This window comes from Malaclemys terrapin, chromosome 11, assembly GCF_027887155.1.
Source record: "Malaclemys terrapin pileata isolate rMalTer1 chromosome 11, rMalTer1.hap1, whole genome shotgun sequence".
Lineage (NCBI taxonomy): Eukaryota > Metazoa > Chordata > Testudines > Emydidae > Malaclemys > Malaclemys terrapin.
In genome coordinates this window covers 12,860,397-12,887,181 of record NC_071515.1, presented here as the reverse complement: position 1 = coordinate 12,887,181, position 26,785 = coordinate 12,860,397, and the positions used below count along the sequence as shown (strand labels likewise).

General features: G+C 46.1%; 1 protein-coding gene across 1 annotated transcript in view; it reads right to left on the bottom strand.

Moving 5' to 3' along the window:
- ABCA12 (ATP binding cassette subfamily A member 12) overlaps window positions 1-26,785 on the bottom strand; it is a 132,721-nt gene that overhangs the window by 25,728 nt on the left and 80,208 nt on the right. Inside the window, exons 29-40 of the mRNA XM_054044866.1 lie at window positions 25,725-25,911; window positions 23,193-23,411; window positions 22,337-22,533; window positions 21,154-21,314; window positions 17,603-17,839; window positions 15,102-15,240; window positions 13,881-14,133; window positions 11,900-11,986; window positions 10,760-10,853; window positions 9,091-9,218; window positions 7,683-7,770; window positions 4,653-4,758 (exon numbers count right to left, since the gene is read on the bottom strand). Coding sequence (XP_053900841.1) covers window positions 4,653-4,758; window positions 7,683-7,770; window positions 9,091-9,218; window positions 10,760-10,853; window positions 11,900-11,986; window positions 13,881-14,133; window positions 15,102-15,240; window positions 17,603-17,839; window positions 21,154-21,314; window positions 22,337-22,533; window positions 23,193-23,411; window positions 25,725-25,911 — 1,896 coding nt within the window. The remainder of the gene's footprint in view (window positions 1-4,652; window positions 4,759-7,682; window positions 7,771-9,090; window positions 9,219-10,759; window positions 10,854-11,899; window positions 11,987-13,880; window positions 14,134-15,101; window positions 15,241-17,602; window positions 17,840-21,153; window positions 21,315-22,336; window positions 22,534-23,192; window positions 23,412-25,724; window positions 25,912-26,785) is intronic.

The window sequence follows — 26,785 nt, the reverse complement described above, 5'->3', positions numbered from 1 at the left end:
AAGAGCAAAACTGGTGCAAAACGTTTCCCTCCCATTTGGCAGCATTTAACACTCACTTCATACTGGTGTCAATGGCCATGCAGACAGGCCATTATTTCCATGGAAATAATGAGCATCTTAGGCCGTGCAGTGGTGGAAGCTGCTTTCGGTTGCCAAGGCAAAGAGGACTCCGCATAGCTGCAGGATGTCGCTTTACACATTCTACAGCCTCCATGCCCTAGGGTGGGAGCTGTGCCCTTGATGAGCCATCTGTGGCATCAGCCCCTAGCGAATATTATTTTATGGGGATGGATTTTTATGAGTCTCATTACGGCTTCTTTTCTCTAGACTTCTGCAGCATAATACAATACAAAGAGGGACTCTACTGAAGCCCAGTGGATCAGTTCTAAGCTTCAGTGAAGTTCTATGGAAGAGGGGACCAGCTTCCATGATTTTTTGGACCTGGAAGAGGCTAGGCTAAAATTTTCAAATTTTAAATGCCTAAAATTATGCAACTAAATCCATATTTAGTCACCTAAGTGGCCTGATTCTCAGAGTGTGCTGGAAAAAAACCCACAGTTGCTGTTAAATTCAAAGGGAGGTGAGAGTAGAACCATAGAATCATAGAATATCAGGGTTGGAAGGGACCTCAGGAGGTCATCTAGTCCAACCCCCTGCTCAAAGCAGGACCAATCCCCAACTAAATCATCCCAGCCAGGGCTTCGTCAAACCTGACCTTAAAACCCTCAATATCTCTGAAAATCAGGCGCCTTCCAATTCGGTGCCTAAATTTATAATGCTGTATAAAGATGCTGGCCTCCGTTTTATGTGCTATATTCAGTCTGTATCATTGAAACACATGAAATGGTGGGATTTGGTCTGTGGTTCATTTTAAGGAAAACAAAAGAGGTGTCATTCGAGAGCAATATTTTTCTTGAGGGATACAATGAAAATCTCCAGTTGCTAATAACGATGTACAAACAACTAGAAAATGTTTTCCTTCTGTAAAAAATAAAGGTGATCCAGTCTGACTAATCTGTTAATGCTGCAGAATAAAGCCATTTTTCCTTCACTGCAGCTTAGGCTAGAAGTCAAAATTTCCATTTCAATACTTCTTTTTTCGGGGGGATGGAGAGAAGGAAGCCCAGTATACATAAGTCGAAAGCTATTATGATTTGCTTGGTGACAGGGCAAAAAGCTCCTTTTGTGTGTTTCTTTTTTTAAATATATGAAGTTTAAGTCAAACCTCAAAAGCAGGATTGGCACCTCTTTCAAATTGCTGAAATGAGTGTGCTTTTATCTGGCCATTTCAATGGTTCTTAAACTGTCATTTATTTGTCACAGCAACAAATGGCTTTCGGTCGCCAGTAAACTACTGCAGAGAAGGGTCTCTTCAGTTGTACTTCAGACCAGTTTACACAAGTGTTGTTAAGCTTTACTCATCAATTCATTTATTTTCCCTATACTGAGTACAGATTCCTTAGAGGGACCTGGGAATTATCAATCTGGTCATTTGTTATCATTCATTTGTTTCCAAGGACACCCAGAACTGGCTAGATGCAGTGAAAATGTTAGAGCTGTTCAAATAAATTCCAACAGAACATATTTCCATCAGAAAATGCCATTTTGTCAAACTCGAAACTTTCCATGGGAATGTGTCAATCTCATTGAAATTTTGTTTCAAGGGGGAAAAGGCTGAAACAAAGCTCGAACTTTCCAGAAGGGAAGGTTTCGATTTTTTCATTTCAAAGCGACTTTTTGGTTTACAGTTTATTTTACATTATACATTTTAACATAATTTAAAATAAAAAAGTCAAAATCAGAACAAAGTAATTCAATTGGCCTGATAAAAATTTTGAAAAAAAAAAATGAGTGTTGGAAAAGTTCATTTCACAGGAAATTGTTTTGGGTTTCATTATAATCCAGAATGAAAACAAATTTCACAGTGTTAGAATTTCCCCTGAAACAGACATTTTGAGTTTTGACCTGCTCTAACAAACATAAAAGGCCATCTCCAGAAAGCTCGGGGACAGATTAGAATAAAATGGCTCCCCAAGCAGAAGACCAGTTTGGGAAATATGTCTCAACTGTCCTTCATTTTGAAGGATGTCACTCATTTTAGTCCCAGAGTTACCTGTTTTCCACATAAATTCGGCATGCCCGTACTTTTAGTGCTGAAAATTATGTAAACTAGAAATAAAGAATGGTGACGCTGGGGTGGCAGATATTTGTTCATGTTAAAGGGACAGATCCTGCAGCACTTTGGGTTTCCTGCTCAAACAAGTTGTGTGTCCCTCATTTGGGGTCTCACCCCATGTCCCATGCTGGGGCCTCGGCATGTTGAAAGGTACATTTGTGGGGGACCCTCTGACTGTGTCTGCCCATTCCCACTCATGGCACGGGCCACTCTGTATTTTGGATAAGGCTTGATGAGTAAGCACTGCTGGTGGAATACTCAGCTCAGCTTGAGTAGCTCACTGATGATTGGGGAGGAGAATCTTCCCCAGCATATCACCGCACTCTCTCTCCATGGCCAGGATGAACCCCTTGACAACTAAGGGCAGGTCTACACTACCCGCCGGATCGGTGGCTAACGATCAATCTATCAGGGGTCGATTTATCACGTCTAGTCTAGACGCGATAAATCGATCCCCGAGCACTCTCTCGTCGACTCCGGTACTCCACCGCCACGAGAGGCGCAAGTGGAGTCGACGGGGGAGTGGCAGCAGTCGACTCAGTGCCATGAAGATGGTGCAGTAAGTCGACCTAAATACATTGACTTCAGCTACGCTATTCTCGTAGCTGAAGTTGCGTATCTTACGTTGATCTCTCCCCCCCCAGTGTAGACCAGGGCTAAGTTGGTCTGGGACCGTCCTGCTGGGGAGATGGCCCATGGCTCTGTGCCATACTGCTGCAGCAGAGAGGAGCTGGAGCCCATCTGTATTTAAAAAAGGGGGCTGCCAGCTAGGCCCTTCCCACTTGGGGATTTGCTCCCACACTGAGTGTGAAATAGCTGGGCCCCGCTGACCCGAGAGGGCGGGTGTTTCAGGTATGGCGGAGGTGGCTGTGCGCCGGGGAGTTGGTTTTGCTTGGCGAGAAGATGAGTGCTGAGGGAGTTGGCCATGTGAAAGCTGGCTGGTGATTATTATGTGGTGATGGGGAAAGAAAACTAAGCAGATGTTTTGCCTTTCTACTTAGGATTATATTAGAGTGTAAGCCCCTTGGGGACGAGGCCATCTTTTTGTGCTGCATTTGTACAGCACCTAGCACAATGGGGCCCTAGTCTCTGGCTCCTATGAGCTGTGCTAATACACATAATACATCATTATAATAGTAGTCATGTTTTTAATTATTGTCAAGGAGGCCTAGAGCTTCAAACAGGCCTTCCTTCTCTGTTGGATTTACCTTCTAATGCATCCATAAATAAAGAGCTTTATGTTGACAAGCAAAATGACCTTCCAGACAGTTTCCTCTGAGTGTGATCCTTCAGCAGGAACACAAGCCATCTGACATGAGAGAGGTCAGGAGAGACTAGAATGTGGCAGAACGGACGGTGTTTGCTGAAGCAAGTCACTTGATAGGTGAGTTCTGAACTCTTGTCAGGCCCTATAATCGAATATAAGACTTTCTACTCTCAATCTATAGATACAGGCTGTATTGACACTAGGCATGTTTTACTGGTATAGCAATATGGTTATGCTATGCTGGCAAAGCGCTCCTACTGTGGATATAGCTATCTCGACAAATCGGCACTTTTACCAAAGTAGTAAAGCCCCGCCCCATGAGTGGAACAAGCTATACACTGGTAAAAACACCTCTTTGTTGACTATGAGAGTTATACAGAGTATGCCAGGAGAAGTCTGTAGTGTAGACCTGGCCACAGGCAAACACCAGTATGCCTGTATTATACACGTAATATGGATGGAACAAACAGTGGAGTAGAGTATGAAGGTTTATCAGCATGAATTTGGGATGCTGCATGACATCAGTGAGGCAAAGCTAAGCAGATCATTCCAAATGAATGCTGATAAATCTTTACATTCCACTTCACCACCCTGCATTCGGTATATACACCACATGATGCAGAGAAACTACTTCAGATTTGTGAGAATATTTTTGTATCCCTCCCTCCAGTGTATACACCTGTAAAATAAAATGCTTTAATTACCACAAGGCCAACAACAGACAGCTCAGCGGGAGAAAAACATTAAATCTAACACACCACTGGAAGCAATCTAAAGTAGCCTTTCTTTGCATAGAAATGTCACATCTTTACAGTCAGCCATCTCGATGCTGAGGTGGAAGTCAATACTAGGCCGAAGGCCTTGCTGCTTGTGGGAGAAGAAAAGCCTATTTTTAAGGTTTTACCTGGTCCCCTCTCCTGTTCCTAGAAATAGACATGTGAAATATTGACACACTTTAAAGGAAATTGAATTGAATCAACATTAGCAGACATGGCCCCACTGAAGTCAATGGACGTTTCACCACTGACTTTAGTGGGGCCAAAATTTCATCCAGGGTATAAGTTTCCTTCTAGTTTAAATTGACACAGCTCCATTTTACACCAGGAGTGAATCTGGCCCACCCATTATAGTCTTCTCTCTACAGATAGAGAAGTGGGCTCCCTTCACATGGGGCAGCATGAGCAGCGTCCAGGATTGGTTAGCACCTACCGTATTTGGAAGACTCGTTTTTCGGCATGTTCGCTCTAAGAATGAAGTTGTTGAGGCTGTTGAGGTAGGCTGGAAGGCTGTGATACCCCTCTGGATTATACCACACCTGTACTCGATTGGGAAACAAAAACAGGCAGAAACTCATTACCAAGAACAGCGATTTCTTCCATTTGGACAAATGAATGCATCCGTAACTCATACTAAAAACAGTAGCAGTAAAAACATTTGCTAAAGCTGGGCCATCTACAAATTACGGGCCAGCGACTCAATCATGCAAGATTCTGAGTGCATTAGCCAGGATCCTACAATGCACCTAAGCATATGACTAGTTCCATTGACTTCTATAAGATCTAGTCCAGTTGCCTTCAGATAGATCCGAAAGACATGCCAGTTGCTAATGGTTTATGTTAATGGTGCCTGGGGCATTAAGAATACTGACACTTTGCTTTTCCACAATCGGTGCTTTTGCTTTTCAGTAATGTCAGTGGCTGGTATTTGCAAAGAGGCATATTTAAGTGAAGTGCCCACTGGGCACCTAATTGTTCCAGGGTAGAAAACACTGTGAAAACAGCACCTTGTTATTTAACAACTGTGCCCCCTGTGATAAATTCTGCTCTCAATTACACTGGTATAAATTCAGAGGAACTGAAGGGAGAATGGAATATGGAATTTACACTTTGTGTACTACACTTTCTATCTGCTTATGTTAGCGACACATGTATGTTTTTTTACTCCCATTAGCCCTGCAGAGCCAATACTGCTATGGGAAAAGGGAGCTGGCTTGTGCCCTATCACCAGAACTGTTAACAAGGACCCAGATCCTACAGTGAGCTCTGCACAGACCCACAACAACTTCAGGTGTCCATGTATGGAGGGTTCGGTGCAGGATGGCGGTCAACATTCCAACTGCAGAGTCTTTACCTAGAGATGGTGCCCCTTTCTACTCCTAAAACCCTACAAAAAAACAACCAAACATAACAAACCCACCACCTTTACCCCAAGCAGAGCTTTTATGAGACATGCCAGAGACTCCATGAAGTCCACTAAGGACTTTGCTGTTGATTTTACATGGAAGGCGCCCAGATATCCCGGTGATAAACAGCAGTACAAACCTCTAAGATCATTGTACATCTCAACTGCACTTGATCTACAGCTGAATTGGGGCTGCTGGGGATGATGAATGACCCAGCCTGGGTTGTCTCATCTTACACTTAGATTGTAAACTCTTTGGGAGTCTTTGCCCAGGCCAATGAGATTCCAATACCGGACTGGGGTCTCAAAGTGTTACCGCAAGACGAATAACAACAAACAGCACTAACTCTCAGATTGCTGGCTGACGCTGATGGGCTGGCGGTTAGATAAAAGCATCTTTTTACCTGCAAGCTGAGCGGTTTGCTCTGAAAGTTACTGAGACAATGAACTCTATGAAACCGCACAATTCCATTTTTTATGAAGCCACATCTCAGAGCAGAACTGCGCTTAAAGGAACACTGTCATGGCTACGAGGATGTACATGAATTTACCGGATCTTGACAGTTCTCATACTGTGCTTCTTTTATTTCAGAGTCCAACCATGGATTTTTTATGCCGATTTATACTTGTTACAACGTTTTTACAGAGATGAGGAAGCACAATGGGTAAATCTGAGTGCACTAAAGAAACAAGCCGGCTGCAGTGAGGGTCCATCAAAGGGCAGATGGTGTTGTTAGCATGGCTTTGCCCCTCACGGGTAGGTAGGAAAGAATACAACTAGTAACACCCATAATGACTAAGAGAGGGAAGATGGAGAAAAGAGAAGATAGGGACAAGCAAAATAAGGGAAGGAAACTGAGACAATTTTTAGTTCATTGGCCTATGCAAGCTGCCGATGTCGGGATGGATTTACCACCTGCATGCAATCCAGAAAAGATTACCGTATTTCTTGAAATAGCCCAATATTCAGTTGGTCTTCTCTGTCTTGCTACATTAAAAAACAAGCAGCCCCATGACTAAGTACAAATGACTCTACACTACTGCTCAGATTGTGCCCCCTTTACTCACACTGGTGAGCAGTTCCTCACCCAGCGAGGAGTCTATGGGTCTACTCATGTGAGCTCACTGATGCGCTTAAGAGAGACGCATCTGGCACTCTGCTAGGTAGTATTCTAGGAGGCAGGTCATTCGTTATCTGCAGCAACGGTTGATTTAAAAGGACTAACACAGTTGTATTTGTAATGCCAGTGCACTAGCACACTATGGGGCAAACTGCCCAGAGCAGTTCAAGTGAAGGCCAAACAAGGCTTTTTAATATGAGGCGTGGAAAGTCTGCATAGGAGTTTGATCGATGACCAGGGTAGAGCTGAGGGGAGAAGAGGGTTTCCTGGGCAAAGCCCAGGGACTGCTTTTGTTACTGGGAGGAGAAACCCCAGCTCGCCCTCATACCATGGTGTGTGAGCAGTCTAGAACTGAATCACGGTGCCTGACTGGCACTGCTAGATGGCAGGATATAATGGCTTGAGCAGCACTGAAAGACCCCGCTCGAGGGCACTCTTGCTGTCATTCTGGATCCCCTGGGTGCACCTACTGTGCCGCAGAGGTGCCCTGGCGGAGACGATGCAGAGTGAGGGAATGGGGGAGAGGCGGGAGGAGAGGACAGGAGTCCTGGGGAGGCTAGGCTAGGTGAGTTGTTACTGGAGCAAAGCCGCAGTGGCTGGGGAGAGTCAGGGCCTGTGGAAGTGAAGAACTGGGCTCTGGGTGGTGCAGGTAATGGATGCAGCAAGAGTAACAGAGTTAGGGGGAGCTGAGGGGCACAGTGTCCCTCCCTTCACCAGTGGAGGTGAATCCAGCTCCTTCAATTTCTTTTTCCCTCCTTCATTCTCTTTCATTGAATTTCCTTTGTGTTAATGGTAATCTAAAGGAGTTCTGTGCTTACTCAGTAATGCCCCTAAAACACACAAGGACATTAATCTTGCTTCACCTTCATTTAGCAATGGACGTTTCAGGCGCCTACCCACTCGGCACTCCTGCATTGCAGCAGGAGGCATTCATTACCTTAGTTAGTGTTCTGTCTGCAGGCACTGGGCGTATATCAAACTTGAGGTCAGTAGTCAAAGGCAACCCAAAGCTCCAGCCGCCATATCTGCATGGTAAACAATACAGCAAAATGCATTATTGTCATTGGAAAGATCCCGGGCTAGATCCTTGGCAGGTGTGAACGGCATTAGTTCCGCTGAAGTCACTGGAGGTGCGTCAATTTCTCGTGGGGCTTACAGGCACTGTACAATGAATGATCATCACAGGCCTCACCCTGGATTCACACAGGCAGGGCCGCCCGGGGAGGGGGGGGCAATTGGGGCAATTTGCCCCAGGCCCCACAGGGACCCCGCGAGCCTTGGCCGAGAATCCTTTCCTTGGCTACTCACCCGGCAGCGGTCCGGGTCTTCGGCGGCGGGTCCTTCACTGCTCCCGAAGACATGGAGCGAGTGAAGGACCCGCCGCTTCCGCAGACTCGGAGCGCCGCCAGGTGAGTACAAGCTCCACAGCGGGTGGTGCCTTTTTTTATGTCTGCTCCCCCACTTTGCCCCAGGCCCCCTGAATCCTCTGGGCGGCCCTGCACACAGGTGCAGGTGAGAACAGGATTTGGGCCAGTGTTTGTAGTGTGGCCCAGTTAACACTGCTGCAGGAGCCTTTACTTTTGAAAAGAAAGTAAAAAGACAACAATTCAGATAAGTCCTGATCTGTGTCGACAGACACGATTCTGAAAGGCATTTTGGTTGCTGCAGAGTCATGCTATTTTTCTACCCTCTTTAGTGGTACAATTCCACATTTGTGGAAGATTTGCATGGAAGGTGAACAGTTCCCTTTCAATCAGTATGGAGAGTAGGTTTTCCCTTAATTAATTTAACATTTAATTTTGCACTTTAGCACTTTACACACGCAAACCCGGTGCTAAACAGCACCGGATAGCATAAGGCACTGATTTAGCAAAGCGGCTTAAGCATGTACTTAATCTTAACTTCAATGGACTGAAGCACACATTTGAAATGAAGCACCCACTTAGATTCTGTGTTGAATGAGCATTTAGGTGCACAATCTCTGTAGAAGTCTTGCTTAACTGGGTATTCTGCCAGATTTCTTTCCTTAAGTTTCTATATTGGACAAAGGCTTTTCTTCAAAATCCATCAGAGTAAAGGGGGAAGGGTGCCCATTACAGCTGCACCTTTCAGTAGTTATGTATATGTTTTAAGACACATGCACGCCTGCCTTAGCAGAGTACTCAGTGCAGCCAGCATGGAGTCCCACCACACTTTAAAGTAACCACCTTGTGCCTATCTCAATAAGCAACATGAAAATGAATATAAAATGGCTGCCTTCCTAAAGGGGAATCAGACACATAAGAAGCCACTGGCCAGTGATACAGAGGACAAAGAGAAAGAGAAGAAATAATTGTATGCTTGACCTTTTCTGGAGGAAATCCTTGGCAGTTGCTAGAAGGTACGTTTCCACATCATGCCCAGTAAGATTATAAATCATCCGAGAGGAAAAAGTTCTTTTGTGAGGTGGAGAGAAGTCAATCTTTGGACACGTCTGAAAATAAATTTTAAAAATTGTTCCTTTAATTAAAAACATCACAGGGCAAAATTTACATTTCCCCCCCAAGGGTCAATTCTTCACAAAGACAGGAGTCCGGTGCTCTGTAGCATTGGGACATACATTCTGATTAGTGCCCCAATTTAGCAAAACTCTTACACATGTGCCTTAGTTTAAGCACAGGCTTAAATCCACCCCTATTCAGCTAAGCACATGCTGAAGTGCCATTGAAATCAATGAGATTAGGACACGTGCTTAAACCTAACTATACTCTTACGTGTTTTGCTGAATTGAGGCCTACCATAGTTATCAGGACCTCAGAATTATTGTGGTTCAGCAAAGCACCCGCACAGTTTGGGTGTTTATCGTGGGGCCCCAATCTCCAAGCATCTCCCCCTGCAATGAGTCCTCCATCCCTTCCTGTCACCCATATTCTGTAGGTACCCGTGCCATGCAAATAAACATATACTAGGTAATAATGATAATGTATAAGACAAGGCACAGTAAAAGCTGCTGGATCCAGACTTCTGCACAAAGTTTATATTCTTGATGGCGAATGCCAATAATAGAGTACTTTCATCTAACGAGAATATTCTAATGAATGCAATTATCCTCTTGAATACAAAATACAGCCCAAAAAGTGTGTGATTGACCCTTGGAGCATGGTATTCAATCCCTCTACTCTGGCCAAAATTTTCTAAGTGAATTCATTGCTTGTCAAGGGTGCTAAATTGACATCCCTGGAGAATGCAGTCTTCTGTTCACCTACAGATCAGATTCAGCACATGGGGAAGCAGCGATTCCTTCCCCATCATCACCACTCCTCAACAATGTGCCTCTACCCTGATCTAGAGCGATACTTCTAGACATCAGGGGTCAGATCCTGAGCTGGTGTAAACTGGCATAGCTACTCCAGTTGGCACCAACTGAGGATCTGGCCCAACAGGTTAGTTCACCCTCTGTGCCTAACCAGCCTGTGACCTCTCTGCTTAGACTAGCTACAAGGGTGCCATTTAATGCCAGCTATGATGATAATATCATGGGTCGGCAGCATGGTCCAGTGTCTGGGGCACTGTACTGAGACTCAGAAGGCCTGGGTTCCTTCACATCCCCGTGCCTCTGTTTTGTGGAGTTTAAAAGCAGAAGGGATCATATCACCTCGTCAGACCTATTTCTCCTCCACCCTTTGTCCATTTAGGTCCCATTCCTGCAAACACATTGAAATCACTGGGGCTACTCGCAGTAGGAGAGCTAAACACACGCGTAAGTGATTGCAGGAGCGGGGCCTTGAGCGGTAAGCAAACTGGGACAGCCTCTCACTATGTTTGTGCATCACGCCCAGCACAAGGAGACTCTGATCCCAGTTAGGGCCTCTAGGAGCTCCTTACTTTAACACAAGCTAGGATGAATCTGAAGCAGTGACCTGGTGGTAATGAGTGCACAATGCCAGGTCTGTGAGCCATGTGGTCCCAGGATACTAGGTACCACTTGAGTGTTTTAAATTTACTCTCCCCCATTAAGGTTTAACTCAACTTTACCTGGCTGCTGTCTGTGCAGTTGCACACAGAATATCTAGTACTCTGGTTTCCATGGAATACCCACTGGCCAAGCATGCTGTCGTTCAAACACACCCTGAAAATGAGCACACGTTACCCTGAGGTTTTCTGTATACAGGCAAGCAGGCGACATGTAATTGCATGATGGCAGAGTCCTAGTGAATGGAATGAAGATGACAGAGCATACGTAGCACATAGCAGAGATTGTTGTTTTTCCTTGGGCCAGGGTGCTTCTCGGGAAGTGCTGAACATCCCTCAGCTCCTACTGACTTCACTGGGGGCTCCGGTTGCTTAGCTCTGCTGATGAGGCGCTTGGCCTTGTTCCTTAATGGTTCTGGCTAGATCTGTTTCTAGCAATTACGGTGTGAGACTTCTCAGAAAGAGCCTGGTGAGGCTGCTTCAAATCCCCTAGCAAGCAGCCTAAGAAGTTAACATGAAGAGGCCAAAATTATCTTACAAAAGAAACAACCCCGCTCTCAGGGATGTTGCATTAATTGGATAGTCCTCTGATGGCTGACAAATTGTGTCTAGGCAGCACAAATATTTCTCTGCACGGCACACAATGTACTAAGTCACTCAGGAATTATCAGCAGCTACTGCACTGACCCCCTGAAGACTGAGCAGTAAAATCCCAGGTAACCCCATCCTCTGCCCACTCAGCCAAAAGATACAAGAGCTTTCAAGCTTGGATGTTTACCTGGCCTCCGAGGCTAGACTGTGATAGGCTTCCTCATGTTGAGTAGTACCCAAGGTATTAGTACTGGTCTATATTTACTACAGGGTAACCCTTACCACCTATGATGAGAACTTATTCATGTGAGTAAATTCAGTGAAGTAAGTGCTCACCACAGTGAGTGTGGGCTGCACAATCTAGTCCTTCGAGTTTAGCACAGTTTGATTTTCTTCATAAATTTAAGGAGTTTTAAAATCAGATTGCTTCAAAACGTGAGTCTATCTTTGGGAACTCTGGCAAAAGATGAAGCTTTTTTTGATGTGTCTCCAGGGTATAAGCACTTTGAAGATGATCAAAGGATGTTATTAATACCTGACAGTTATTAATTTTATGTCATTTCCTTTTTACAGATTAGGAATTTAAAAAGAAGGAGACGAAGAACTACTTACGAATTGCTTTCATTCAAGCATGTGTTATCTGTTCCAGGGAAAGAAAGCATCGAAGCAACTAAAGCATCTGTGGTCTCATTAAAGTTCCTAAGATTTAACAAAGAAAGAGAGACGTGTTAAAGGTACTTTCATTATGGACCCAGTAGTAAAATCCCATCCACTGAAAGAAATAAGGATTGGAAATGAATTATTTTAGGCCCTGGTGCTGCAAGTAACTTTAAGGATAAGAGTCGTTCCACTGGTTTCCACAGGACTGCTCATATGCTTAAAGTTACATATATGCAGGGCCGGCTCCAGGCACCAGCCCACCAAGCATGTGCTTGGGACGGCGCCTGGAGGGGGGCAGTGCGGCGGGGCTCCGGCCGGGCTCGCCGCCCTCCCCCCGGCACTCCGGCTGGTCGGGGAGAGCGGAGAGCCGCGGCCGGGCTCGCCGCCCTCCCCCCGGCGCTCTGGCCATTTGGTGAGAGCGGGGCCCCGGCCAGGCTCGCCACCCTCCCCCCGGCACTCCGGCCGGTTAGGAAGAACGGAGAGCCGCGGCTGGGCTCGCTGCCCTCCCCCCGGCGCTCCGGCCGTTCGGTGAGAGCGGGGCCCTGGCCGAGCTCGCTGCCCTCCCCCCGGCGCTCTGGCCGCTGGGGAAAGCGGAGAGCCTCGGCCGGGCTCTCCGCCCTGCTCCCGGCGCTCTGGCCGGTCGGGGATTGCGGGCCCACGGCCGGGCTTGGCGCCTTCCCCTGCCGCACTGGGGGCGGCGGGTGGCTTTTTTGCCTAGGGCGGCAAAAAAGCCAGAGCCGGCCCTGCATATATGCTTCAGTGTTGTGCTGAATTCAGGCCTGAGAGGGGTCGCTTTGGCATATACAATTATGTCTGTTCTGAATTTCGTTTCAAATGAGAACCATCTACTGTGATTTCAGGTAATGTAGTTACAACAGGTACATGTCTCCATTCTCACCTCCATCATTTCCCCCATCTTCTGTGAAGCCAAAATACTCTAGTCCACTCAAAGAAGAGCCTCCCTCCAAACCCATCTATCTGGCAGTGTTTGCCTGAAACAACCCACCCTGTTAGCAGGAATAGGTCATGCTGGGAATGGAGGATGCTGACTCACTGAGGCAGGTGGCTTTGGCTCCCCACCCCACCCAAATAGCAGTTGGCTAGAAAGAGAGGACATGAGCGGTGCTAAGGTAGGAACTCTAAGAGCAACAAAGCAGTGGGGAGAAGGCTTGAGCTGAATTTGGTATTTCTAACTTAAGGACCAGGTCTACTGGAGACAGCCAGGAAACGTCATTATTGAATTAGAAAGCTGCACATTACATTCATTTGAGTAATTGAGGTTTTGGAGAAGTCGGGGGCTGGTTTTAAGCATAATGAAGTCTTTATGCTTAGGAAGACCCCAAGGCTTCAATAGGGAAGGGCTTACATACTGAAATCAAACCTCAGGTGTGGGGTGGGAGAAGAGACATGACTAACCTTTGGATAACTGAGAGGTTTGGTTAAGTGAGGCCTAGATAATGGAGCCTCTGCTTTTTTACGAAGATGGGAAGAGAGCGGCAGATGGGCCCACAACATGAGTCCCAGACCTGTAATCTTGTAGCCTGGAGCTGAAGGCCCCAGGGTTGGGAATAGGTACACCCCCTCTTCTCATTACAACAAGGAAGTGAAATATATCCCTTTGGGCAAGATGGCTGCTGTCAGAAGTGGATTTCAATGACAAATACAATAGACACCTTAGAGCACATACTTCAGAGTTAATTTCTAGGGAGAGATATTAAGTTATTCAAGCTATTTTTTTAAGTTTTCAGATTGCTGGGTTTAGCAAAACTGTTCTCCCAGACAGACCTGCTAGGAATATGACTTTATTATTACATGGTTTTCTGTGTAACGTTTGTCCACTGGATTTGCTTGGTCACTCTCCTGACAGCACAATCTGCCATTTTATAAACAATCGGTAAAACGATTTAATAATAATAAAAAAAGAGAGATTTACCCAAAGAAATCTGCCTGCCCTGAGGAACCATACAGGGAGGGAGAAAGGTGGAGTTCTGGATATTCAGCCACCTCAGTTCTCAGTGTGCTGAGGCCCATGGCTACCGTCACAAAGATCACGGGTAGGATGCCCTGAGTAAAAAAGCCTTTCAAGTTCCGTCGGGTGTGGTGGAACCTCTTAATGAAAACAGCCGTTGTCTTCTTGAGCAGCAGTGGCAAACCGGTCACCCTTTTTGATCTGACCAGGGCTTGGTCTGTGCATGATAAAGAGAACCCCACTTAGCACTTGCCATTGTCAAAACACTTCACAGTTATGAATCAACCCCCCAACACCTCTGTGAGGTAGGTAAATATTGCTGTTCCCATTTACAGATGGAGAGATTGGGGATAGAAGGCTAAATGATTTACCCAAGGCCAGAGTGTCAGAGCTGGGATTAGAACTCAGGAACCCCAAGATCAGGTCACTACATCACACCTCTCTTGCATAGACTCCTGTCAGTGTGTGAGAGGAACCGAGCTGTCTACCTGTTTTAAGTACTTATATGCTGCCCCCATTCCCCCTTCTGTGCTATCTGATCACCTCACAATCTTTAATGCATTTACTCTGCCCTAGTTGTGTTGGTACTCCACAAAATTAAAGGTCTTTCCAGGTAGTTTCTTTGAGCCTGGTCTAATTTTTATAAATAATCATCTGCATCCGTTATGGTGATTACACTCAGATGCACATTTGCACCTTTACCGAGAGCTGTATTTGATTGGATTAAATAATAATAATACCCAGTTCTTATCTAGCACTTTTCATCAATAGAGCTCAAAGCATTTTTCAAAGGAGGTCAGTCTCATTGTCCCCATTTACAGATGAAAAGAGTGAGTCACAGGGTGGTGACATAACTTACACATGGTCACCCAGCAGGCCAAGGACCGAGCCAGGAATAGAAGCTGGTTCTCTTGAGTCCCAATCCTGTGTTCTAAGGAGGGACTTATTTAACAGAAGGTGGGTAAAAAAATACATCGAGGACTTCTTTTGTGATTTAGACAATAAGAAACCAGTGTTGTTATAAAACTATTATGTACTGTACTTGTATTGGACAGATGATAATTGGTTGGCTGAAGTTTGGTCTGTATTTAACCAAAGAAAGGAGACAATGTGTTCGATGCTCAGTCTAGCTGTCATTAATTACAGTTGGTATAAATTGGGAATAAAATCGCGTTAAATGAGTACCATCTCTTTCAGTGAAGCTATCAGTGCTCAGAGACATCTCCTTGCTGTCCATTAGTCCACTGGGCCCAGGCACCTGTTGGGACAATCCAGGATCATGCTGTTTGTCTTTCTCCAGGTCTTTAGTCAGGTTAAGAAATACCTACAGGACAAGAAAACAAAAGAGAAGAATATTCCAAGTTACAATCATTCCCTAGCATAACAACAAAACAGAACTACCATTCAGCTTGTCTCCTTATCATTCAGGCCTTCATGAGGCATTGTGAGATTCAGAGACGCCCCTCTGAATTAAAGTCCCCTCCCTGCTGTCCTCCTTGCTCTGGACGAGGTGTAAATTTGCCCCTTTTGATAGAGTGATTGATCTTTGATTATTAGCAGGTAAATAGGCCCAATGGCCTGGGATGGGATGTTAGATGGGGTGGGATCTGAGTTACTACAGAGAATTCTTTCCTGGGTGTCTGGCTGGTGAGTCTTGCCCACATGCTCAGGGTTTAGCTGATCACCATATTTGGGATCAGGAAGGAATTTTCCTCTGAGGCAGATTGGCAGAAGCCCTGGAGGTTTTTCGCCTTCCTCTGCAGCGTGGGGCACGGGTCACTTGCTGGAGGATTCTCTGCACCTTGAGGTTTTTAAACCACGATTTGAGGACTTCAATAACTCAGACATAGGTTAGGGGTTTGTTACAGGAGTGGGTGGGTGAGAATCTGACCTGCGTTGTGCAGGAGATCAGACTAGATGATCATAATGGTCCCTTCTGACCTTAAAGTCTATGAGTGGCTTCCTCTTTACTGTGCACCCTATGAGTTACTCTGGCTAGTGAGTGAGTCTCCAACCCTCTGGGTTCCCTCTCTGCCTGTTCACTTGCAGTGGGGCATACTGAGTAAGAAGCCTTTGCTTGCCCCACTGAGAGGGCCTTCCTTCACTGTGGAGTTATCCTGAGTTATCTACACTCAAGTGACTTTTCTTGAGTAGCCTAGTTCGAGTGAGAGGCCACACTGTGAAATAACACGCGAGTTGCTGTGTCCGCACTGGCGTTGCACCAACTTACGTGTAGCACGCCGACTTCTGGGGACACATTCCATGATTCTTAGCACCACGGTTAAACTTTTCCCCAGTGAATTACAGAAGAACTTGTCTGGGCACATGAGGGAAATTGTGGAAAGGCATTGAAAGACTAGCAACACTCGAATGGCAATAGGCGGTATCTGCACGGCAGAGTGGTCATGTGGTCAACTGAAAAGTTGTGTTCACTCAGGTTTTACCCTATACCCTCTTCAGTCTTGTCTTTACTAGGCAAAAATGGTGCGTTCTTGACTTGAGGTGAAATCGTAGTGAAGACAAGGCAATTTCTGGCTGTCACACAAGTCAGCAAGTCGAGTTAAGGATTACTGGGAAGCCTAGCTTTTAACTTGACCTGCTAACTCATGTGAAAACCACAAATTGCCTTGGATTTTACCTCAAGTTCATGAACTCAAGTTAAGAACACACTTCTTTGCCTACTGAAGACACAGCTTCTTGGGCCAGCCAAGTTAAAAGCACTCAAGTTAGGGGGTTTTGTGGGGATGGGCAACACCCATGTTAAGTCGAGTTAACTTTGCAGTGAAGACAAGTCCAGGGAGATCTGTTCAAGGGGGCAATGGGAGCCTTTTGCCCCCTTACTGCACTGCCAGGAAAGGGCTGTGATAACCTAGCCCTTAATTTTTTTTAATTACTTTACGTTTAGCTGAATGCCTGTGTTTGTTGGGAGTTAATGATTCAGCAGTGGGAAATAAATCTTCACAAGAAATGCCAGCAGATTCTCAACACTAGCCTCACAGTGACTTTGGCTGGGATAGAGAAAACACACTTTCTGGGGATCCCAATTATTTTTGCCTCTGTAGAGTCCAAAGGGTCAGACTGGGCACCTGAACCAATGCCTCTCCGGTGGCCCCCATCAGTTTCTGAAGAATTTACTCTTTCATCTGAAAACATTTATGTTAGTGAACTAACGCTTCTGAATGGGAAACGATGCAGCACTGTCTCTGTGAGTTTGCAGACAGATAGATGGAGATAGTCATTCTGAGTGGCCTATATGGTATTCACCCTGAAGCATAATGGACAACATACAAAATGTCAATATTACGAACTCTCTCACTCTGCTTGTTTCAGCCGAAACACCCTGATTCATTGGGATTGCCAAAAGAAGTTAAGTAGCACATCACCACTCCCGTTCCCCCACCCCCATCATCTCTTTTCCTAAGAAGATATTGAAAAACACTGAGCGAGGTGGGAATTTTTGGTGAGCCAGAACATTCTCATTGTTGGACTTTAAAAAAAAAATAGAACTGCAACAAAGCACAAAACTCAGTGGGGGGGAAAAAAGCCAGCCGACTAACCTACCAAAACCCAACAACCCACCATGCGTGTCGCTGGTTGGCCCCAAAGCAGAATTATAGATCTTTGGGAAAGTTAATCACCAACACTCCATATCATTTAATTACAACTAGAAGATGTTGAACCCATACCTCTTCCACGGTGGTATCGGAAATGCCATAGCAGCCAATGTGGAGATCACTCAAGCCGGTATCTAGAGCCCTCAGAAGAGATTGATACGCTCCAGAGACTCTGGAGTTGAATGGCGGCAGTACATACACAAGCTCTCCACCAACATCTTCCTTGAGATAAGCTTCTGGGAGGTGTGACTGGATCAGGGAGGTCACTGCTGAGGTGTCATACTCCTCTGTCAGGGTCTGGTTTGGACACTAAGAAAAGAATATATTACTCAATGATCAAATATCAATCAGGGGTGCTAGCCTCCTAACCCATGACTTTATCTGCAAGTGTAATGTGAACCGATCATCTTCAAGATACGAGATTCCAATTTTATCAAAGGCAGATGAAATGGTCTTACAGCTGAGTCACTGGACAGGGCCGCAGGAGATCTGGGTTCGAGATTCAGCTCTGCCATAGACGTGGGTGACCTTGGGCAAGTCACTTAGAGTATGTCTCCACAGCAGCTGAGAGTGAGCCGCCCAGCCTGGGTAGACAGACTAGCACTCGCATGTTGAAAATAGCTGTGTGTACGATACAGCTCCAGCAGAGACACAGACTAGCCACCTGAGCTCTAACCCACCCAACCCCTTGCGTCTCTGCCAAAGCTGCAATGTCCACACAGTTATTTTCAGCGTGCTCGTGCTAGTCTGTGTACCCAGGCTGGGCAGCTCACTCCCAGCTGCAGTGTAGACATACCCTTAGGCCTAGATCTTGAAAAGTTGGTAGGCACTTAATTCCCATTTATTTAAATTGGAGTTCGGCACCTATGTCCCTCTGAGGAGCTGGGCCTTAGGCTTTCTGTGTCTCACTTCCCCACCTGTAAAATGGAGCTAATAATATTTACTTTGTCTCTCTTATTTATTTAGACTGTGAGCTCTTTGGGGCATGAACTGTCTCTCACCACATGTCTGCAAAGTACCCTGCCTGGCAGGGCTTTTGCTGCTACCATAATATCAATAGCAGATTTCTTCCTCTGTGAAGTGGCATAACACTCCGCTCCAGGGAAGACATTTCCCATGGACTCTCCGCACTGCCGGTTTCTCCGAACTACTGAATTTACATTTGACAGGCAGCTTTGCCGTTAACCTCCCATGATATTCTGTTCCTCTTTTAGAATGGAGGACGTCTATGTTTCAGCTTTCAGGGGGGCACAGGGGCTGGGTCAATGGCCTAGTTAGAGAACTCTCTGCTCTGAGGCTGCCCCTTGTTAGTCTCTTCCTCCCTGAGCTGGCCCAGCACTCAGCCCCTGGGGCATGGGGGCTTTAGCTGGCCCAGTATCATTTAGCAATAGCAGTAGGGTTGACAGTCTGTGGATGGAATGGCTTATGCTGGAAGACCATCATAGACCTCAGCACAGGTGCAGAGAGTGGAGTGAGGAGGATGGAGACTGAAGCTCGCATTTCATTGTCAGAAGGAACACAGAACCTCTAAAAGACTTTACTCCTAGGGGAATTCTGTGCCACTGCACATGTGCAGAATTTATGTCCCACACAAATTTCTTTGCTTCCCTGCAGAAAAATGACTTTCTGACAGGGAAGCAAAGCAAAGATACAAGAGCAGTCAAGCAACCCTGCCCAGCAGTATGTTTTGGGGGCCCAGGGCAGCTGGCAGAGAGGTAAATCACTGTGGGGTCAGGAGGCAGGACTGGGGAAGACCTGGCTGGTGGCTCCTACCCTGCAGGCTCAGATGCTAGTCCTGGCTGGGCAGGGGAGGATGGGATTTCCTTTTCCCTTCCACGGCATCTGAGGCTGGGTCAGATCCACCACCAGATTTCTCCCGCGGCTGAAGGAAGCTCTGCAAACTCCCCGAACCCCCACTTCCTGCACCCATCATTCCTCAGCTGCAGGGGGAGGGATTCCTGTACGGGGAGCTGCTCCCCCATTCGCTCCAACCCCTGTGCATCCAGACCTCCTCATACCCAGACTCTCCTGCCGAGTCTCACCCCCCGACACACTCAGAACCCCCCCCCATGAGCCCCACTCCCCCTGCACCTGGACCACCCTGACAAGCCACCCTACCCAGACCCCTCCTGCTGATCCCCAACCACCTTCACCTGGACACCCCTGCAGAGTCCCAATACCATTCACTCAGGACCCTGTGCATCCAGATCCCCCCTGCACCTGGATTCCCCACTGTGTCACCCACACCCAGATTGCCCCACACAGAACCCTCTCAACCCACACCTGGATCCCCCCCACACTAAGCCCCTCCATACTTGGATCCTGTCTTGCTGAGCCTGCCTGCCCACACCTGGTGCACCTGGCACAGAGGGGCAGGGCCCTGCGGTGTTTCTGGGGCAAGACCAGTCCCTGCGCTGTGTCAGGGTTGGATGCAGCCTCACTGCTGAGTCCATGTCCCAAAGGGTGCTGCACAGTGATCTCCCACCTCTGGGCAGCCAGTGGCCTGTGCTCTGCACTGCCATGCTGGAGCCTCCACATTTATTTGACAAATAAAATTTGCAGAATTTTAAAATATTGTGCGTAGAATTTTTATTTTTCTGGCGCAGAATTTTTAATATTTTTTGGCGCGGAATGCCCTCAGGAGTAATAAGGTCAGCTACTTGGTAATCAGAAGTGGGGATGCTATGGCGAAGGAAATCCTCCACCCTCTGGGGAATTTCTCTATTTTCTGATTACATCCCACTATTTTCTTTCTTGTCCCCAGCATACCAGAATAAAACCTTGCTCACGAAGGCCCCCTTTCAGAAAAGCACTTCAGCACATGCCTAACTTTAAGTGCTTAAGCCCCATTGGCCTAGGCTGAGATTTTCAAAAGCACCGAGGCTGGTCAGGATCACAACTCCCATTGATTTTAAATGTGGGACCTTCATCTGCTTTTGGAAATCCTTCCTTCCAGCTTTCTTTATGCATAAGCATGAGCGCAAGCTAAGAAATCTGAGAAACACTGGGCCAAGATTCCCAGAGGCTTTCCCTGCTTTAGACAGCCAGGAGGAGAAAAGACTCACCCTTCCCTAAATTCCCCTTTGACTCAGCTTCCTGTTCCTTTTGTACCCCACCTGAGCATCCACGTGACTGGAAGGCACCCATAAACCCTTTATCTTTTCCCAGTGTGGTTAAGTGCTGAATCAGGACTCAAAATTTCATTTTGATTCACTCCACCACTTATGGCTCGTCTGGGGAAACACAGATTGGCAAAGCTACTGTGGAATAACTATTCCACTGTAGCTATTCCAGAATAATTCCCTGAGTGGGAACTCTTCTGAAATAAAAGTGACTTTATTTTGGAATAATATCATTTTTAATCTGGAATAAAGGATCCATACATGAGAAGGCATTCCAGAATAGCTATTCTGGCCAATTTCCACCATGTAGATAAGACCTTCTACCAACCTTTCTATAGTGCACTTGATTTTTATGGGATGCCATTATTTGCTTCTCTCTTCTCAATCCTGTTATACTATGGAACTCAGGCCCCTTGAAGGTATTTCAAATTGGGCAACCAAAACCACCAGTTATTTTTGAAAATTTCAGCCTAAACTGCTTCAGTTCCAACAGTTACAAACCTTCTTCTTAGTGAGAGTCAGGTGGTATCCATCACCGAACGTTTCTTTGAGATAGAATGGAGACCCACAGCATTTGAGTCCTCCATGTTCCAAGAACGCAATTCGGTCACTCAAAACTTCCGCTTCATCCAAGTGATGGGTAGAGAGAATAATTGTTCGGCCTGGAAAATGCATATGAAATCAAAGCAAAGACACATGATAGAATAAATGGAGATTTTGAAATATGTGGTACAGGGAAAAGACACAGTCAAATGAGGGCTACAGGATACTGCATAGAATATCATATGTATACATCTAGAATTAATAGTGGAGTTGATTAAGAGGCAACATTAGGAAGAAACTGAAAGCTCCCCTTAGTACTATGGCAGAGTTAATTTTTCAAAATGAATTTAGCAGAAGAGAACAGGGTCCAATCAAGGGTCTGAAAAGACCCTATTCCCCACAAAGCCCAGCTCTTTGTGGTCTCCATATCCCATAGTCCATGGAGGTTTTTGGAGAGGCAGAGAAAGGTGGTACCAATGGATCTTCCACTAACTATAGATCCAGAGGTGCTTGGGCTGTGGCGCTTCATCCATCCCTATGGCTGGAGTAGTGCCCCTGGAGCAGTCCTGCTGCTACTTCATAGCCCAGGGAGAAGGAGTCTGGCCTGGTTGAAACATTCAGCCCTCAGACCAGTTACTTAGGTGCTAGTACAACATCGGGCATGAATCATGCGGATTGTCAGTCAAGCCCCTTTCATGAAGTTGTTAAATGAATTAAGACTTTGAGAAAACTGCTCCCTCATTGTTAAATGGATTAGAATTCTTCTGGAAATATTTTGCAAGGACTGGGGACCTGATCCAAAGCCCACTGATGACTCTAATTCACTTAAATGAGCTTTGGATCAGAGCCTGGATGAGGGACAATTGCTCAGCCAAGCCTGTGCACACCCATTCTTGAACATCCAACCATCTTCCAACTAACCCTAATCCCGCCATTAGCATCAAGGGTAACTTTTACTGCCAGTGCCCCCATTTCTAAATGTGGCTACTGCTGCTGGATTTTCATGTGTAAGAATCTTGGGTAACATTTTCAAAAGTAACTAAGGACCCTAAGTCCCATTTTCAAAAGTGATGTAGCCACTTAGGAGCTTAAATCACTTGGGTGCATTTGAAAAACGCTACCCTGACTCTCTTTACAGTACCTTTTTTATTTTTTGATATAATCTCCCAAATACTCCTCCGAGAGCATGGATCCACACCAGTGGTTGGTTCATCCAAGATTACGACCCTTGATCCACCAAGGAAAGCTATAGCTATAGACAGCTTTCTTTTCATCCCTCCTGACAGGGAGCCAGTTAGTTTGTGACGATGGTTGTACAAGCCAGTATCCTTCAGAGTCCTTCAAAACACACAAAAAGCCCCCAAAGGCTGCAGTTCAGTTATTTAGCAAAAGGAAGGGAATCTGAATGCATCAAGCAACATTAACGCAAATGAAAAACTGCTCAGGCATGGACTGCTACGCAGAACTGTCATAATGCAGAATGATAGTTTAACATGTAGCTCAGACACAGGGTTTTTTGTTGTTTTTTTAGGATGCTTCAAAAATTCCATCTGACATGTCAAGGTTAAGGGCAGGATCCTGCGTCTGGAGAACACAATGCGCCAGATTCACTGGTACGTTCCTGATGCTTTGCATGGTTTGGTGACACAAAGCAGCTATAAACCCATTGTAGCTGGCTCATTGGAGCCCTGTCTCTGGAGTGGTGCAAAGTAGCTGGAACCATAATGGGGAATCTCATCAAGAAGACTATCTACAGTTGATTATAAGTTCCTTGGGACAGGGACCATGTTTTCCTAGATCCAAAGATTTTAGCCAAAAGGGACTACTATAATAACTAGCCTGACCTCCTGCTTAACACAGGCTGTAGAATTTTACCCAGTGATTCCTGCATTGAGTCCAACAGCTTGTGGTGACTCTGATAGCAACACTCTGCGTTAACATGCAAGAACACTGTAGGTGACATATGCTGAGGGAGTGTGACATCCCCATTATCAGACCTTTTCACTTCCTCATCCAGCTCCTGCTCACTCCAGTGTGGGACTTTGATGTAGCCATAGAGCAGCAAATGTTCCTTGGCAGTGAGGTAACTAAATAGCACGTTGTGCTGCATACAGACACCCATGTTCTTCCTGATGAGGTCCTGATTGGTCCTGATATCTTTGCCATAAACAAATATCGTGCCTGATGATGCAGGAAACAGCCCTGTCAAAATAGATCTGGGAGAAAAAAGAAAATGGTGTAAACAAATGCGGAGATTCTGTTCCCCAGGGGCTCCACTGAGCGCCTAGCAGAATTCCCCTAGCAGGACCCCTAATTTAACCCTCCTTGATTTAGTGCAAGGCAGACACATTCCAGCTGCCAAGGGGAAGTTCCAGATGCCTCTGGGGGCCTACAGCATGAGGAAAGACTGGACTGACCTGTGCAGCCAGGTAAAGAGAAATGGAGCAATAGGTATCCCCACTTCGCCTTTTTATCCCTCCCCCATTGCCAATCACAAAGACTCCACGTCATGGCAACGCTCCTTTCAGCCAATGAGAACAAGACAGCTCCCTTCAGAGCCCGTCGACTCTGCTTCTTTGTCTCCGAGATAGCTGGGAGCCCATAAAAGGATTATTTTATACCGGCAACATACTCAGGGTCTGTTGGCCCAGAGTCGAGGGGCCAAAGTTCAGGTTCTGAACTCAGATCCTCTTGGTGGAAGCACATTACTCTGCCATCAGGCCACCGGGCTTACCCCACACCTAGATAAATATGGACCCCGAGCTGCTGTTTAGTTACTGAAAAAAAACACTGTGAAGATCACTCTAAATTTTAGAGAGTTTTAGCTGCGCTATCTAGTGACCTCCAAATTGCTGGTAACCACATTGGCTTTGAAAGTGAGAGTTCACTGCCATTCTTAGCAAGAAAAAGAGCAAATCGTAGACTTCCAGGCAATATACCTACAATGAGCGCCTCATGTAGTGCAGGTCTCTATCCAGTAGGTTAGTTCAGGCAAATAATTATCTACCCAGCAATACCCAATGGAACTGAGGCAAGTACTTTCTCCCCAGAATGACTACTTAGACAATATTGGTCGCTTTCAAAGACTTCCTATAGGGTTTAAAAGGAGAAGCTATTTCTCAAGCTACCCCTTGGCCTTCCCAGCTGCTACTAAGCCCTGCGCACGAGCTCTTCGTTCCCTTGGGACTCCAAACCCTCCCTTAATTGCATTTAAGAAAGGAAAAGAAAGGAACCTGTGATCCCGCTCACCCCCGTCAGAATTTGCCCCAGCTGTCAAGTTCCAGGAAGTCACTACGATTACTCTCACACCGTCTGTCACTGTGAGCTTCTCGGAGGATACAGGATGAATTTGTAATCTGCTGAGTCATAAAGTGTGTCTGCCTTTGTGGGTTCAGTCCTCCTAGGGATAACTTTACTTATCAGCTTAATGTACTGCCCGTGTAACGCCTACATGTTAGTCATTCCTGGGCCTTTCAGTCGTTGCACGGTTTGTTATGCTGTGCTTTGGTTCCAGCCTATCGCTGGGGTGCTGTGGAAGGGAGGAAGGAGGGCCTTGTGTGAAGGCTGCAGCATAGGACTCCAGAGAGGTGGACTTACAGTGGAGAATTCTGGGTTTCATACACTCTACCCTAGACACCTGTGTGACTGATGGAGCTGCTCCTGGAACAATCAGACTCCATCCTAGTCCAGCACAGGGGGCATGTTTGGGGAGCCAGATGAATGTCAATTGTGGGGTGGAGTTCCATTGTGCTACATTGCTCTTGTTGTGATGCATGATTCCTTAGGCTGCTCTAACCCCTGCTGCTTTTACTCATGCCTGGATTCTGCACAGACCAGCTCACAGCTCCAGAGGTGTAAACTGTTCCCTGAGGGGTACATCATCCCATCATAGTGCTGAGCACAGCTTGGACGCAGGGGGAATCCAGTCCTACAGGTCTGTTTTAAGATTAGTTATTTAAAAATCCTAAAAATGAAAACATGCAAACCTGGCAGAACTGAAAGGCCAATAGATTATCCCATTGCTCTTCCCAGCCCAGCAGACTCATTTGCTTTTCATTTGAATATGCAGCCATTAAGCTTCTTCCCAATACTGCTGCAGCCTGGGATACGAGCCAATCAACCACTGCTTTCGGGAGCAAGTTGCCATGGGCACCAAAATGCCATTGAACTTGCAGCCACGGCTGTGCTGTGTAATATAGGAATGCCATTAGATTAGGAAGCATCCAATGACTATTATGGCTTTTCATTCCTTTTTCTCACTATCAGGAGAGCTCACTTTCCCCTGTTAAAATGTTCTTAACCGGTACTGTCAGACTCCAAAATAGAAAGACACCCTTATCTATAACAGAGGGGACAGACAAAGAGCAAGGCACACCATATAAGATAATTACAAAAAGACCAAATCAAAGAAGACATCTTATCCAGCCCTTATAACACTGAGAATTCCCATTTGTTCTTTCACTCATCCTCACTAGTGACACAGACCCATTTAATGCAGTATCAAATAACCAAACTTCAAAGAGACGTACATTGTCGTTGTTTTTCCAGCTCCATTGTGCCCCAGCAAGGAGGTGATGTTTTCTTCATAGAAGTTCAGGCTGAGGTTCTCAACTGCATCTTTGGAGCCATAGGTCTTTGTTATTCCATGAAGAGAGACTCCCACGGTGAGGTTGGGGGGTTCAGGCTCGAGGTTAGGAGGAAGGGCACTTTTGACATCTAAAAAAAGAATCAGAAGAGATAACCGATGACTTTATATATGAGGCTATGGACCTTTTTCTCGAGAAAAGGTATAGGGCTTTTTATAAAGAACAATAAAGAAATGTATATTCTTGTCAGCTGAAAACTTGGGAACATTTCCTGGTATTTGCATCATTTTTGAATGTTCCAATATTTCTCCCTCTAACTTCCTACAGCTTAAAAAGTCCATTATTGTATGCGGTGTTGTAGCCGTGTTTGGTCCTATCACCCCACACTGGAACCCAGACAACCCCTACTCAATGGGGACCACATCTTAAAAGACATCTTTCCTGAACCCCCTCTTCTGGCCTTCAAACGACCCCCAGCCTCTCCAAACTCATCCTCAGAAGCAAGCTCCCCACAGACCAGGACACAGCAACTCAAAGCGGCACCAGACCCTGCCAGAACAACAGATGCAAAAACTGCAGACACAGCTCCACTGCTATGATGATCAATACCCTCTGGCAACTCACTTTTCAAGGTCCATGGGTCCTACACATGGCTATCATAGCTTGTGGTATACCTCATCCAGTACACTAAACGCCCCAACACCAACGATGTGGGTGAAACCAGACAATCACTGCGCTCTCCAATGAACTCTCACAGGAAAATGATCAAAGACAAAAGCACCCTGTCACCTGGGCAGAATATTTCTCACAAAATGATCACTCCATATCGGACCTCTCAGTCCTCGTCCTCAAAGGAAACCTGCACAGCACCTTCCAAGGACAAGCCTGGGAGTCTACATTTGTAACTTTGCTGGACACTAAAATTCACGGGCTGAACAGAGACACTAGTGGATTTATGGCTTATTACAGCAATCTATAATCCACGCAACCCCCCCACCTCCCAG